This window comes from Papaver somniferum, chromosome 9 (assembly GCF_003573695.1).
Source record: "Papaver somniferum cultivar HN1 chromosome 9, ASM357369v1, whole genome shotgun sequence".
NCBI classification, from domain to species: Eukaryota; Viridiplantae; Streptophyta; class Magnoliopsida; order Ranunculales; family Papaveraceae; genus Papaver; species Papaver somniferum.
Genome location: NC_039366.1, coordinates 176,334,947 through 176,349,731, shown reverse-complemented (window position 1 = coordinate 176,349,731; position 14,785 = coordinate 176,334,947). Strand labels below are relative to the sequence as shown.

Here is a 14,785-nt window from a genome sequence, read left to right as displayed (position 1 = left end):
TTCATATTTTTGATGTACTTGTTTTTCTTGAAAACCATCATGTAAACGTTTCTTATATATATGGAATGAAATGCTTATGGTTTGATTATGAAGAAAAAAAATACAATGTGAGAGCTAGGTAGGTATTCCCTCCATCCCTCAGTAGATAACATTTTTTTTTTGGTCAATCAACAGTTTCAATTTATTCAAATTAAAATGTGATTATATGATCGCTTACAAGAATAACAAAAACATCAAAATACAAGATAATAAGACCCTAGTACAAATGAAGATATTAATTACAGGTAAATCGCGAAGAGAAAGAGCCATATACCGTAAAGATACCCAATTTTTGTAAATGTAGTAGAGAAGGATGATGGTATAATCCGGAATCGATTCCAACCATTTAATCTGATTTTCTTCTTCTTCAATAAGAGATACTCCTATAAGAAATGAGTTATTTTCCCAAAATCTTGTAAATCCAAACGAACCCGGATGCCCTAAATCCCTTAGATTGAATATGGATTCTAAGCAATAACGTGTTGGATTGTCGATGTTCTTGAATCGAGAATAGAAAGTCACGAACCAATGATCAAAGTTTGAATAAATCGCCGTCAAAGCGAAAAGAAACTCGCCTCAAATGGCGAAGAAAAATCGCTCCAAATAGCGAAGAAATATGTCAAATGACATCAAAACAGAAGAAAACTACTTTTATTCCATTACCACTTAAAAAAGAAAACAAATCTTGCTCAGATCTGGTCCAAAAAGGAACAAATATGAGCAATAGATTAATGGAAGTTAAGGTTTTTTCTTAGAGAGAAGAGGAAAAAAGAGGAGAGAGAAAAAAAGAATAACTTATTTATTATCCCATTAATATGTGACTTATGTTATTATACAAGGAGATATTTCTAAAATTATCATTTTAATTAATTATTATTAATATAAGAAATATTATCATTTTATAATCGTGTTTACGTTCATTATGTACAGTAGAAACTCTATAAATTAATGCTGTCGGGACTACCAAAAAATATTAATCAAGCGAGATATTAATTAACCGATAAATTAATTCAAATAATTAGTTTCTACAGAAACAACTAAATATTAAAGATTATACAAAGCTTTTAGTTTCTATATAAACACAATACCACACCATATCTTTTTTTTATCTCATATATAATCACAATATCAATATCAAATTATATTCTTATAAACACAATATCAAATCATATTTTTTATTTCCTATATAAAATCAATATCAATATCAAATCATTTTTTCATATGAAAGTTCTTCATTAGAGCCCCCTTCGCGAAACGAGGCTATTAAAGCGGCAATCATACTGAATAATTTTTTGTTGAGCTATGAGAAAACAACACCACAAGTTCTTACGATGATAAGAAAAATAAAAGATGAGATTCAATGTGATATTGATTTTAGCAAAAAACAGAAGAGAATTGAATCATTTTTCAAAAGATCTTCGTAGATCATTAACGTATTGAATATATATATTGCATTATTAATTTATATTTCATATGGGGTCTACATAGGTAATAAAAAATGTATTATCTTATAATTTTAGCGAATTATTAATTTGGCACGTTGTTCCCGACTCGGGACCAACTAAAACTATTATTTAAGAGAGTTTATTAAATAATCGAGTATTAATTAAAGGAGATTCTATTATATGTGTTTTAAAATGCTTTTCAATGGTACACATTTTATGAATATCCATGGTATTATTTGACTGTTCGAGAGATGAATTATTTTAAGTCATTTTTAAATCTTACTAATTATTATCCATAAGAATATAATTGTAAAATCCTTCCTTCTTGCCTTGTAGAATTGTGTGAAATTGAACTAGGTCACCTATTGGGGGACGGAGGGAATAACATTTTGCAGATAAATTTATCCATTTGGAATAGACCAAAAGTAGATTAAGAAATTTCATAAAAGCTCAGTTCCAGGGGAGTAGGAGAAAATACCACTACAGGGAAACAAAATTTCTCTTAGGGTAGCAAATATGCATATCAGAATTTTTCGCTTGGGAGCCAGTTGCACACCCCATTTCTCAACTAACTTTGCCTCTGCTCAATCGACTCCCAAAATTAGGACGACCCCTTCATTATTTTGATTGAATTGGGCAAAACTACCATTATTATATACTCCCTCCGTCCCTAATTAGATGACTTAGTTGTAGTTTGCACAATTTTTAAGACAAGGATGTTAGTAAAACTTAAAAATGATTTATCTCTTAAACTATATCACGGTTTTTCGTAAACTTTATACCGTTGAAAAGCATTTTAAAACACCTACGTAACGAATATAAACATAACTATCAAATTATACATATTTCTTATAGTAACAAAAATATGTCATCTATTTATGGGACAAAACTTAAAACCAAGTAGGTCATCTAATTAGGGACGGAGGGAGTATATATATATATATATCACACTCTTAAATCAAATTATTATTTAACAAAATATAAAGTACAATCGCTCTGCAAGAGCTGTATTCACAATGTTATACACTATTTTCTTAATATGTAGTATTGTGTTTTTTTTTTTGCTCGGTAACAAAACAAGACACCATACAGAGGGAGTGGAAGACAAGGAGAAACAAAGAAACCCAAAATTCTTCACAAACTAAGGAGGTTCAAACAATAACGTTCTTCAGTTAGCAATAACATCGTGGAGAACAAAATTGACAGAACTTGTATTGGCCGAAGCCCAACGATAGGAGCTGACTTCAATGTCAATAATGATAGCATCTACGGCTCTTCTTTTATCACTGAAGCAACGAGCATTGCGTTATATCCAAACATTCTAACAAATGCTCGGATAGATACAATTCCAAAAAACTTTTCTAATGAAAGATCCATTAAAACAAGGTCCGTCCTTTTGCAAATCTAGAAGGTTGGTGAAAACTGGCAGTTGAATGTTGGCTTGATCACAAAAGTACGTCCAAATTTACTTGGTGTAGTTACAATCCCAAAAGAGATGATTGCCAGTTTCATTCACCATGGTGCAAAGAGGACAAAGAGAAGACAGGGGATTACCTGGGGAAGCATCAAGAACACATTTTCTTTTTTAAAGATTATCGATGGTTAACAGCTTTTTTTGCACCAATTGCCAAAGAAGAAATCCCACTTTATGAGGTCAACGCTTTGACCAAATTTTCTTGCGAGGAAAAACGATAACCGAAGGGGCAGGACAGTCATTCAAATATATTGTATTGTGTTGTGGAAGACTAATAGGCAGGTCGACATAATACAATAAGTTGTACATTTAAGCACCAGCTGACGAGCATATTGCAAGATACTAAAAAAAATACAGCACAACAGGCTAAAAAAGTACGATAAATTACGTACATATTGCAACAATATGCCATATCGTACGTTAAAAACAATAATTAACATATCTAGTCACAATCAAATTATAATATCTTGATCTATCAGGTGGTAAACACATTTTTCTTACAAAAATAAAAATTATATTAGAGCATCTCCACTGCTTGAAGTCACGGTCATCCTAAGTGGAAATCTTATTAACACTTTTTTTTAGTAATGTTTCACTTAAAATTCATCTCCAATCTCCAAATTCTCCAGTATTCGAAGACTAAGATCATCCTATGTAAGATGTCTTATTAACATCTTCTTTTAAATCAAAAAAAAAAAAACATCGGAACATCTCTAATGTTCGAATGTGCACCGTGGCGGAGGCAAAGGCTGACTAACATTACTAAAAATTCATAATTTTATCTTATAATTAGAATGTAGTCCACCTTTATTTTGGAATTAATGCACTAAAATCCACAAGTTTATTTAAATTTTTTTTAGCCCCTAAGTGTTAATTTCGGACTGGGATGCACAAAATAATAAAATCCAAAAAGATTTGTCCGACGGACAAGATGTATTTTTGTGCACAACAACACCACTGTTTTAAAAGAATGGGAAAATTGGGAAACTGCCCCAATTTGGACTGCAATCTTGGAAAACTGCCCCAACGTTAAAAAAAGTTGGAAAACTGCCCCACTGTTAGAAATCTCAGTTAACTCCGCGTGTGCGAGTTCTCACGTGCCAAAAAAGAAAAAAATACCCTGAACCGCTAAGATGTTGCCACGTATGCGAAAGATCTGACGGACTGAGATGAAGAAGTAAGCACGTGACTCGCACGTGATATTCAATGAAGTTCATCTACGAGACGTGTCACCGTCCAGTCACGACACATGTCACCTACGTGTCGACTTCTTATGGTGAGATGTGTCACCGTCACACGTGATATCTCACATGGTTGTAAGTTCTGCCCTAAAAGATATCGAGAAGATATTTTCTTCTTTGTTTCATTTAGATCTAACCAGAGACGAGAGAGGAGAAAGAATGAGAAGAATATTAGGTAAGGTGACTGGCACTACAATTTCATCTCGATTGAACTCGAAATTTTTTAACTGTTAATGATTAAGATTCTTCTCTTAATGTTACACGATGAAAGATCCTGAAGAACATACTTAGAGACGATGAAAGTATAAGTTTGAAAAATTTGCAGTTTAATTGGTCGATAAACAAGTAAGTTATTGAAACCCAATCGTTGTTTATGCTTGAATCAGATGATATTTTGTGCTAATTTGTAAACGAAATGAAATTATAATTTAAGGGTTTCATGAATTTTTTTTTCTTTTGTAATTTAGGGTTCAATTTGTGTGAAACTGAAAGTTTTGATTGTTATTTAACATGAGTTGTATGTAATATTTTGACTTGCTGGTGTGGATTTTGACATGCATGTATTGAATTTTGTTTGTATATATATCAGGGTAATATGGATAGGAACATCAGAGTTACTGTGAGCAATGGAAATAATAAGTTTACACCTATGTATTTTCCAAATGTTGTTGCTGGTATTAGTGGTCTTGGGTTTATACAAATGGTGAAGGATAGGATGATCAAAATGGGTATGGAAGAAAAGTTTAACCTTATGTTGTTTGATAAAGAAAATTTTATGTGTGAAAAGGAAAATGACTTTATTAAAATGTGGAACAAAGCTGTCCCAGATGAAGATGGATTTGTTGAGTATAAAGTGTTTATGGTTGATGGTGATGTACCATTTGGTTGTGGCGTGATGAGGTAAATAGTTCAGTTGGTGGTGCACACAGTGGCAGTGGTAGTGGTTTGTCTAGTCTACATAGTACTCCTCCAAAAAAAAGGGTTAGTAAGAAGCTTAATGTTAGGAAGAGTCCAAGACTAGCTGAACTAGCTAAGAAACAGTCTACAAAGCAGCAACAGAAGACAGAGTTCAGACCAACTAGATTGAACTTTGGTAATGAAGATGTGCCTGAAGTTATGACAACACAAGCTAGTGTGGCAAACAATATACATGATCAGCAAGAAACGGAGTTCTGGGATGATGCTGTTACACAATGTTCAATTATTGAAGATGCTAATATTAGTGAAGACCCAGTGAATCTGCAGAATGAAGCGGAAGATCAGTGTCATCCAGATGATAGGCCAGAATTTCAGTATGATCTTAGTGCAGATGATGAGGACGATGAAGACGAAGACGAAGATGCTGTTGATAGTGCCTATTATGAAGAATTTTTGTCCAAGTTTTTTAATAATGAAGATGTTAGGGATGGAGTTGGTGATGTGGAATGGAATTTGGATGGGTCTGGTGATGAGATTTTGCCTGATAGTGGTGGGGCTGGTGATGAGAATTTAGCTGTTAGTAATGGGGATGGTGATGAGAATTTAGCTGGTGGTACTAGTGGGGCTGGTGATGAGAATTTGGGTCGCAATGTTAAAGGAATTGTTGATGGTCATCAGTATGAGATGGATGAAGATGAAGATGAAGAATGAGAAAAATACTATGGTGGCTATATTGGGAAACAAACTTTGACAATGGAGAATGAAGAAGCACCTGACCCTGAACCTGGTGTGTTGTGTACTAAAATGGCATTTCCAGACATAGTTGCTTTCAAGAAACATCTAAGAGAATATGCAGTACTGAAATTTATGCAGTATGAAATTAAGAAGACAGATAAAGAAAGATGTTATGCTGTTTGCAAGTTCAGACACATCAATGACTGTGAATGGAATGTGAGTGCAACAGCAATTCCTAATTGTAAGACTGTAACTGTCAGGAGATGCAACTTAGAACACAAATGTAAGAGGACTGGTGCTGATAAAAACCCAAAATGTAATTCTAGATTTGTAGCAGATTACTTGTTGAAGACAATGACTGCTTCCACTTCTTTGAAGAAGGGTAGAAAAATCATGAAAAAAATCATTTGGCCCCAATTAAAGGTTGACATACCTTATTGGGTTGCAAATGATGCAAGGGTATGACATTTTTTAACATTATTTCTTCTTCAGTTTATTGGTTCTTTGTTTAAGAAATTCACATGGCTAACTTAAGTGAAAATTCAATTTTTTTTGTGTAAACAAAATCTGGTCCTAGGCAAGTTGAATGGCACTTTTGAGGAAAGTTCACCAAAGTTCCACAACTTTGTACCGCTGCTACAACTTTGAACCCTGGAAGCATTGGCCACTTCACTTATGCCAAAGATGGAGATGTTGATAGATTTGAGAGTTTATTTATATCATACAGCGCACAACTTAAAGGATTCTCAAATGGTTGTAGATTGGTTATAGGGCTTGATGCAATGCGCTTGACAGGTAAATTAGGTGGTGTAATGATGGCTGCTACAGGTTGAGATGGTGAAAATAGCATATTCCCAATTGCTATGGGTGTTGGTACGGCAGAGACAGAGGCTAATTGGTACATTTTCTTGAAAGAATTGAAGAAAAAAATACCAGATCAGTATGGATTGACATTTATCTCTGATAGACAAAATGGTCTTACCGAGGCAGTGACTGAGTTATTTCCACTGGCAAATCATAGGTTTTGCTTTAGGTAATACAAATTTTGTTTATTATTTGTACCACAACAATTTTATTTTGGATAATTTGGATAACCGTTTGTTACCTTTTTTGCAGACATCTATACCAGAATTTCCAGAACAATGGATACAAAGGGGAAAAACTGACAACCCTTCTATGGCAGGCTGCGAAAGCCTATAAGTATAGTCACTGGAAGGTACGTACTATTTGTAAATTTGTTGTACTTTTTTGTGGTAATTGTCAGTAGTAATTTACTACACCTATTACATATTTTTTAGGTACATATGGATGAAATTCTAGAAGTTAATAGTGATGCACATGAGTATTTGATGGATTTGGACCCAAAACACTGGGCAAGGTCATGGTTCCCACACGATGTTGCTTGTGAACATATAAATAACAATTTTTCAGAAAGCTTTAACAACATGGCTAAAAAACTTACAAACAAACCTATCATCAAGTTGGTCACCATGTACACACAGTTGGTTAATGGATTGTATTACAAGAGAAGGAAACTAGCTCAAACATGGCAATCTGGTGATCTAGTACCTGGTGCCAAAGATCTCATTGAGGTGATGGAGTCCCTTAGAGGAAACTTTGATGTTGACCCTGCAGAAGAGATGAAGACATATGAGGTGACTAATCAAATCACAAAGAAGGTCTTTACTGTTGAAATTGAAGAAAAAACTTGCACTTGCAGACAATGGCAACTAAGAAAATTTCCATGTGTGCATGCTACCTGTGTTTTGCATAGATTGAATCCCAGTTGGGCAATGTGAGTAATCTTTCACAATAATAATCCCTACAATTTATAGAATATAGAGCTTCAATGAATGAGTGGTGTGTGTTATAGGTTGCAGTAATCAATGAATGGGTTATTTATGTTTGCAGGTACTGTAGTAAGTATTATACTGTGGACATGTATATGACCACTTACTCTTGGTCAATAACTCCACTAGGAGACATTGATGAGTGGGAAAGTCAGGTGACCTTTATTGCTTGTTTTGAGAATCTTTTTTTAAATAACATTATCTTATTTGTACTTTTTCTTTATAATTTTTTTTGTTTTCTTTCTAGATTTAGGTATATAAAGAATACTGAACATAATCCCTTTCTTCATCTTGTGTAGTCTAAGGTGGATCTGGTTGCTCCAATCAGAATAAGAGATCCTGGAAGACCTTGTGTAAGAAGGAAGAAATCTTGGATGGAGAAGAATAAACAAAGCAAACCTAGGCATTGTAGTACATGTGGTGGTGATGATCACAACAACAGAACATGCAAGGGTGGGCCTGTTGGATCTAATCCAAAGAAGAAAAGAGTGAGAACAGAGATTCTTGTTGATGGAGATACTATTGTTGTAGGAACTATAGACACAAAGAAGATCAGGAAGAAATCTGCATTAAAATCTGCATCAGCAACTGCATCTTCAAGCAAAAGTGCTGCTGCTGATAGAGCTACATCAACCTCTGCTGCTGGTTTGTTTAGTCGAACTTACCATGGCACAGTTAACATACAGAACCAGACAAATAATATTTGTGAACCATCATCAAAAAGGCAAAGAAAGCCTAACTCAAAGTATGTCTAGTCTAGTTTTTCTTTATTCTAGTGGTCAGTGGTATTATGGTTGTATTAAGACTTACGGTTATGTTATGCTTCCCAAAAACTTTGAAGACTGGCTATGTTATGCTTCCCAAAAACTTTGAAGACCGGTTATGTTATGTTACCTAAAGATAATATGGTTGTCATATATTATGATATTATGGTATGGCCTTTATTATGGTATGATGGTATGGTCTTTATTGTTATAAAATTAGTAGTGCAATTCATATGTTATGCTTACATAATGAAAGCATTTTACTTTCAAATTGTTCACGTAGAGCATTTTCCTGATCAGCAAATTTCTTGTGCTGTGCAACAAAGTGTGCATCGGAAACCCTTTGGAATGCCTTGCATTCTTTACATGACACGTGGAAGAATCTGGTAGTGTTATCAATCAACGGCTGTAAGCATTTACTCCGGCGACGTGTCGCAATTTGAGACAATGGTCACAGAAGTCAAAATGGGAAAAGGTAATATTGTTTTGGTAATTTCACTGAATATCACGTGCGAGTCACGTGCTTACTTCTTCATCTCAGTCCGTCAGATCTTTCGCATACGTGGCAACATCTTAGCGGTTCGAGGTATTTTTGTCTTTTTTGGCACGTGAGAACTCGCACACGCGGAGTTAACTGAGATTTCTAACAGTGGGGCAGTTTTCCAACTTTTTTTAACGTTGGGACAGTTTTCCAAGATTGCAGTCCAAATTGAGGCAGTTTCCCAATTTTCCCTAAAAGAAACCATGCATTTGGGATGTATGGTTTTCAAGCCTTGGAAAGATTTATAGACACCAACGCTGAGTATTTTTGTAGGTTGCAGTGCGACCCAAGGTATCACAAGCTAAACCAGAGTGATGCGTCTGTATATTATTAGTTGTGATCACCTAACAGTAAAATGAGACAAAATCTTACAGATTATTTTGGCAGAACATCAGCAAAACAACGCCTCATATCCATACAAGAGCACGGAAGTGCAAAGGAGCATGGAAATCGTGGGTAATTGAAATGCTACTCCCATTTGGAGCAGCCTTATGAATCTTAATTAATGGAGTTCGAGTAGGTCCATAAGGTTATATATAAACTATGTCATCCAGGCTAGCCAGCAATCATTTTCATCATAGTCACTTGCAAACACTTCGTTAAATGCAGCTAATGATACTAATCCTATGCGAAGGAATTCTGGATTAATAATGGTTTTCTTTAATTTGACCCCTCTTTGTTTTACGAAAAATGGATCATTTGTCCAAATATTTTTAAATCACGGTTCAAATGGACGAGTAAAAAATAGTTTGGATGAAATGGCCAAAAAAAAAATAGTAAGGATGAAACCAGTTTCATCCTAGCTTAAATTTAAAAAATAGCAAAGATGAAACTGGATACATCATGTGTAAATTAAAAATAAGAAAAAATATTTGAAAATGGGCACGATGAAACTGGTTACATCCTGCCTATTTTTACATTTTTGTCCATTTAAACAGTATCAAAATCTAACTGTCCATTTCACCCAAAAATTATTGATTTTGGTCTTTTTAACCAATTTAGTGTTTGCTTTATTACTTTTCTAATTTTCTTTTTGTTGTTGATGATGGTAACCCCTCTTTATCGAATTCAACTCATATTGAATCTAGTCCACAATCTTTTTTCGACAATTATTTAGATTTGTAAACATTGTTCACCCCTTCCACACGTAGCTGAATCAAAATGGTTAGGATTGGCTTTCTTTTTTAAATGCCTACTGTATATACTTTACAAAGACCAGAAATAAAATTAAAAACAAAAGGTGCATGCAGTGACGAGAACACTTACCTTCTCTTTCTCTCTTCTGCCACGCGGATGATCACCGTTGTTGATGGAAGTGAGAATGATAAAGGATTTGCCATTGAAACACGATTTCAACGCAAGGATAAACATTTGAAAAATCTCTAAATACTTATCAAAAGATCAGTATATAGTATACAAAAGAATGCGCTGATCCTTAAAGGGCAATGTTAACATATCCAACTCAAATAGCTGTACGACAACCGTTCCAAACCGTACATGAATTGTAGTGGCATAAAACCACACGCCATATCCAACGAAGTAGAAGATGATTCAACACAAAGTGAAGATACACAACAAATGTAGATACAAGGATATACGTGGTTCGGTATGATTACCTACGTCCACGGGGTGAAAGGATGAATGTTATTATTGTTCTTCTTTGATTACAAGCTCTCAAGCGGTGAAGCTCTCACAACTCAAGTATGATGACTTGTTCCTCCCTCCTCTCTTAACCTGCCTCTCTCTCTCGACCTGCCCTTATATTTATAGGCCAAGGTCGACATACAACAGAATTACAATGTTGGTCACATTACATCAATTTAGCTGTTCCCTGTCGGACCTTCACTGCTCGCCCGACTTTCTGGTTTGACCGATAGTTCTTCACCCGAGGCCGAGTCTTAATCGTCTGGTTAACACGATGTCGCCCTTCTTTCTTATCGTTCCTTTGTTTGACCATCTTCCTTCGTCTGACCGAGTGCTTTCTGATTGTTCGCCCGACCTGTCAGAGGATAAGGGTCACGTCACATCCGACAACTATTGGGCCATCACGTCCGACCCACGTGATACCTCGCTCTTTGCGCCGTTTGGTTCCATCTTGTGCTTCGCCGCTCTTTGTTCTTTGGTGTATCACAGCTTAGGATCTTGCCACCTAGCCCTGTGGATTTTCTACACCTACATTTATGCCCCTTCTTTCGCTCGTGTGCTTGGCACGAGGGAAAGAAAATCGCTCCACCTTCTCACGTCCTTGAGCATGCCGAGAATTCCTCCATGCAGTTCCCCACTAAACATCCCATTATGACTTGTAACCGCTGCTGTCGGTCAAGACACTTCATCATATAAATATCTCCCTTTATGTTCTCTTTCCTCTATTCGCCATTTTCAGAGAAACCAAGCGTTGTTCTTTCTTCTTCTTCACCTTCCTTCCTTGCCGACGCCATTAACTCCGGTGACCCTTTTATCTTCACAGTCTTCATCTTCACTGTTTCTGTTGGTGAGGTTTGCGACAGTCGTGGCTGGTTCTTCTTTTTACTTCTCTCTCCATCAAAGTTCATATCTCTCCATTCGCTTTCTGCCATGGCTACTTCTTCTCCGTCAATGATTGAAAAAAGGTGCGTGAGTGATACCTTCTCCGAGGGAGATGTTGTTTCTCTTGATTCCTTATTTTGGCTTGAGAGTCATTCCCATCACGATTATCGTGCTATAAATTCCCTTTTTCCTGATGATTCTCCCTCTTTTTCATGTAGGGCTGACAAGAGAGTCTCCAAATACTTGTCTGATGATGAGTTTATTCAACAGTTGAAGGAAGAATTCGGTCTTCAAAACTATGAAGTGACCCTAGTCTCGGGCCAAACGGGTGTGTTGAAGAAGACCGATGTCGATAAGCATGAGCAGTCGTCCGAGGCGGTCATCGTCACTCGTGGGCAGTTGGAACTTGGTCTTCGCTTTCCTCTATACAACCCTGCCAGCCCTTTCTACTATGAGGTATTGTCGCAGCTTCGTCCGTATCGGGCCTTGACTCAGTGGAATGACAACACTTTCCGTCTGATGAATGAGTGGAGAGACCGAGGCGAGGGTCGCGGTTCTACGGCCGATTGGTCGACCTATAAGTCTGGAGACTCTCCCGATTACACTTCTGCCAATTTTATCGTGAACTACCGGAGCGGGACATCTACCAATGGCGACCTTGCTGGTTTTGCTGCTATCCCTCACCGTCAGAAATCTATGCCCGAGGGTGTTGACAGATTGATGCTAGATGTTGATCCCCTTGGTAAAGGTTCCAACAAGAGTGCTCTCCACACCAATGACCCATACTGGGACCGAGTTCCACTTCTTGTTCGCGGCCAAATTTTGCATGGTAGCTTTCCTCCTCCTCAATTTCCTGCAGAGCCTTATCCATTCTGGGTGATCAACGATGATAGGGTATGTTGCTTTCTTTCCACTTTCTTTGATTCCTGCTGTATCGGCTTGGGGTACTGATTACTTTCTTGTCGTAGGTTAAGCCTCAGGGCGAGCCTACCAAATCGACTTCTATTTCCAAGAAGATGAGCATTGGCACAAGGGTCGAGGAAGACCAGGGGAAGGTAACAAACATATAGCTTTTATTCTAAGTACGTGTACTTGCCCATGTTTTTTGCCTTCACGTGTTCTGACGCTGAAATTTGTGCAGAAATTCCCTAGGCGTGAGGATGAAGATGTTGGAGGGTCCGATACTGTTGGTGGTGAAGGTTTGGTTCCAAGGCGTAATCCTCCTCGGGGAAAGGTGGCGGCGAAGGGAGTGGTGCTGAAAAGCTCGGACGTTGTGATGGACATTCCCGATCAAGATGATGAGGACGATATATTCGGGGACGAGCAGCTATTTGATGAGGATGCTGGTGGTCAAAAGGAAGGGGAGGTTCCTGTGGAAAATGCTATTATGACTCCTATCTGCAGCCTGGAGCTCAGGGGCCGACCCAAACATCGCTACAAAAGCTGCCCCAGAAGGATGTTGGGTCTCCCTCGAGTGTTCAGACATCCTTTACCATATCGGGCCCTATGTGTGATTCTCTTGGCGCGTTACACTCGGAGGAGTTCGGCTCCTATACTGATGAGCAGATGATTGCTGCCGTGCCCCTGTATCATGACATTGCGCCGGTCTTTGATAGTCTGGTAAGTGGTTTGTTTGAACTCTTCCTTATGATGTTATCGGGCCTTACTAATCTCGTCTTGGGATGGAATTCGTAGGCGTTGAATCGGTCGAGGTTGGAGGCTGCACTCCGCCGACAAGAGATTAGGAAGTTGGAGGTTGCTCTTCAGCAGGAGAAGTAACGATCTCGTGATCTGGAGATCAAATTCGCCGATGCGCAAGGTATATTGTTTACATAATTGTGATGATTGAGTTCTTCGTACCAATGTCCTGAGTCAATTATTGTTCTTCTAGCCGAAATATCTAGTATAGATCTAGACGCTTCTTCGGAGTATAGGCTTATGAAGAGAAAATGGGATATCGAGAAAGATCTTATGGAGAATCTTCGACAACGAATTTCCAATAAGGATGGGAAGATAGACCGACAGGAGGCCGAGATCCAGCAACTTTAATAGGAATTGGACATATATCACCTGTTTGAGTATGTCCTCGAGGAGATAGATAACTTACGGGATCGCTTGGGCATGTTTCAGAGACTTGCTGGTGATAAAACGTTACTAGCCGATAATCTGGAGAGTCAAAATGGTTCCCTTAGGCTTGAAAATCGAGATCTTCATGAAGATCGACGACGAATTTTGAGGGAAAAAGTTGTGGCCGAACAGTCCAACCGAGATATTCTTGAAAGGACCAAGGGTTTCGATAAGCTGTCCAGTGACCTAGAGTGGACCCAAGCCCAATTATCGATGCTACAATTGTCCTACAATCGTCAGAGGGCCGAGTGGAGCGATCACAAGAAATATTGCCCTTCGAATGAATTCAATGAACAATACTATAATGAGTTAACTTTGAAGCTTTCTAAGGCCGAGTATGAGTTGTCCAAGTCCGTGGAGTCGTTAGAATATGTGTTGTCAACCCTATCAGGTCTCTGGAGTGCATGCTGGGGTGGCCTTAAGACCGAGTTAATTTGTTGTTTTTACTCCGTGTTCTGCTATATTCTGTGTTTAACATGCTTATAATGTTTTGTTGCAGCCAAGCAGGGTCGTGCTAAGGATCTTGAGCGAGATGTGAACAACCTCGGGCAAGAGGTGTAGTAGTGGAAGAAGGATGAAGGAGAGACGAAGGTTAAGCTCCAAGCCGCCGAGTCGAGGTCCGAGCAGCTTTCTCAGCAGATTGTGGACGAGAGAAACGCTCATCAGAGCGAGCTTGCTGAGGCGATCAAGGCCGGTGTAAACGAGTACATCGCGCAAAAACGCCGTGAGGTTGCTCAGAGGAAGGGAGGGGCCGATGCTGTTCCACCCAGGAGTTGATCACACCTTTTGTAGTGCTGCGCCACTAATTTGCCCTTTATTGTGGGTTGTAATTCGTTTGAACACTTGTCCCATGCTTCTTTGAACAATTTATTTAAATGGGGTGCTGCGTCGCCAAGCTTGTTTTTCCTTTTCTATTTTCCTTGACAATTTCCACCTTTTCCATTGTGTTGACAATTCTCTTGACAATTTCAGCCTTATCTTGTTGTTTATGTTACGCACCTGCATTTGATGTCACATGTATTGGTTATTAGTGCCTTTTCTGTCGAACACACTCAACAAGGAGGGTCATCGAGCCCGATGCCATGTCCCAGCCGATGTATCTCATCACTATCTTTTAGATTCAGT

General features: G+C 37.9%; 1 protein-coding gene across 1 annotated transcript; it reads left to right on the top strand.

Annotated features, from left to right (window-relative positions):
* The first annotated feature begins 5,870 nt into the window (after positions 1–5,870).
* On the top strand, positions 5,871–8,457 carry LOC113312898. Its single transcript, XM_026561629.1, has 7 exons — positions 5,871–6,311; positions 6,458–6,647; positions 6,735–6,885; positions 6,969–7,068; positions 7,151–7,647; positions 7,764–7,857; positions 8,002–8,457. Exons 1-7 carry the CDS (start codon positions 5,871–5,873, stop codon positions 8,455–8,457), a joined length of 1,929 nt encoding a protein of 642 aa, XP_026417414.1.
* Positions 8,458–14,785: the final 6,328 nt, after the last annotated feature.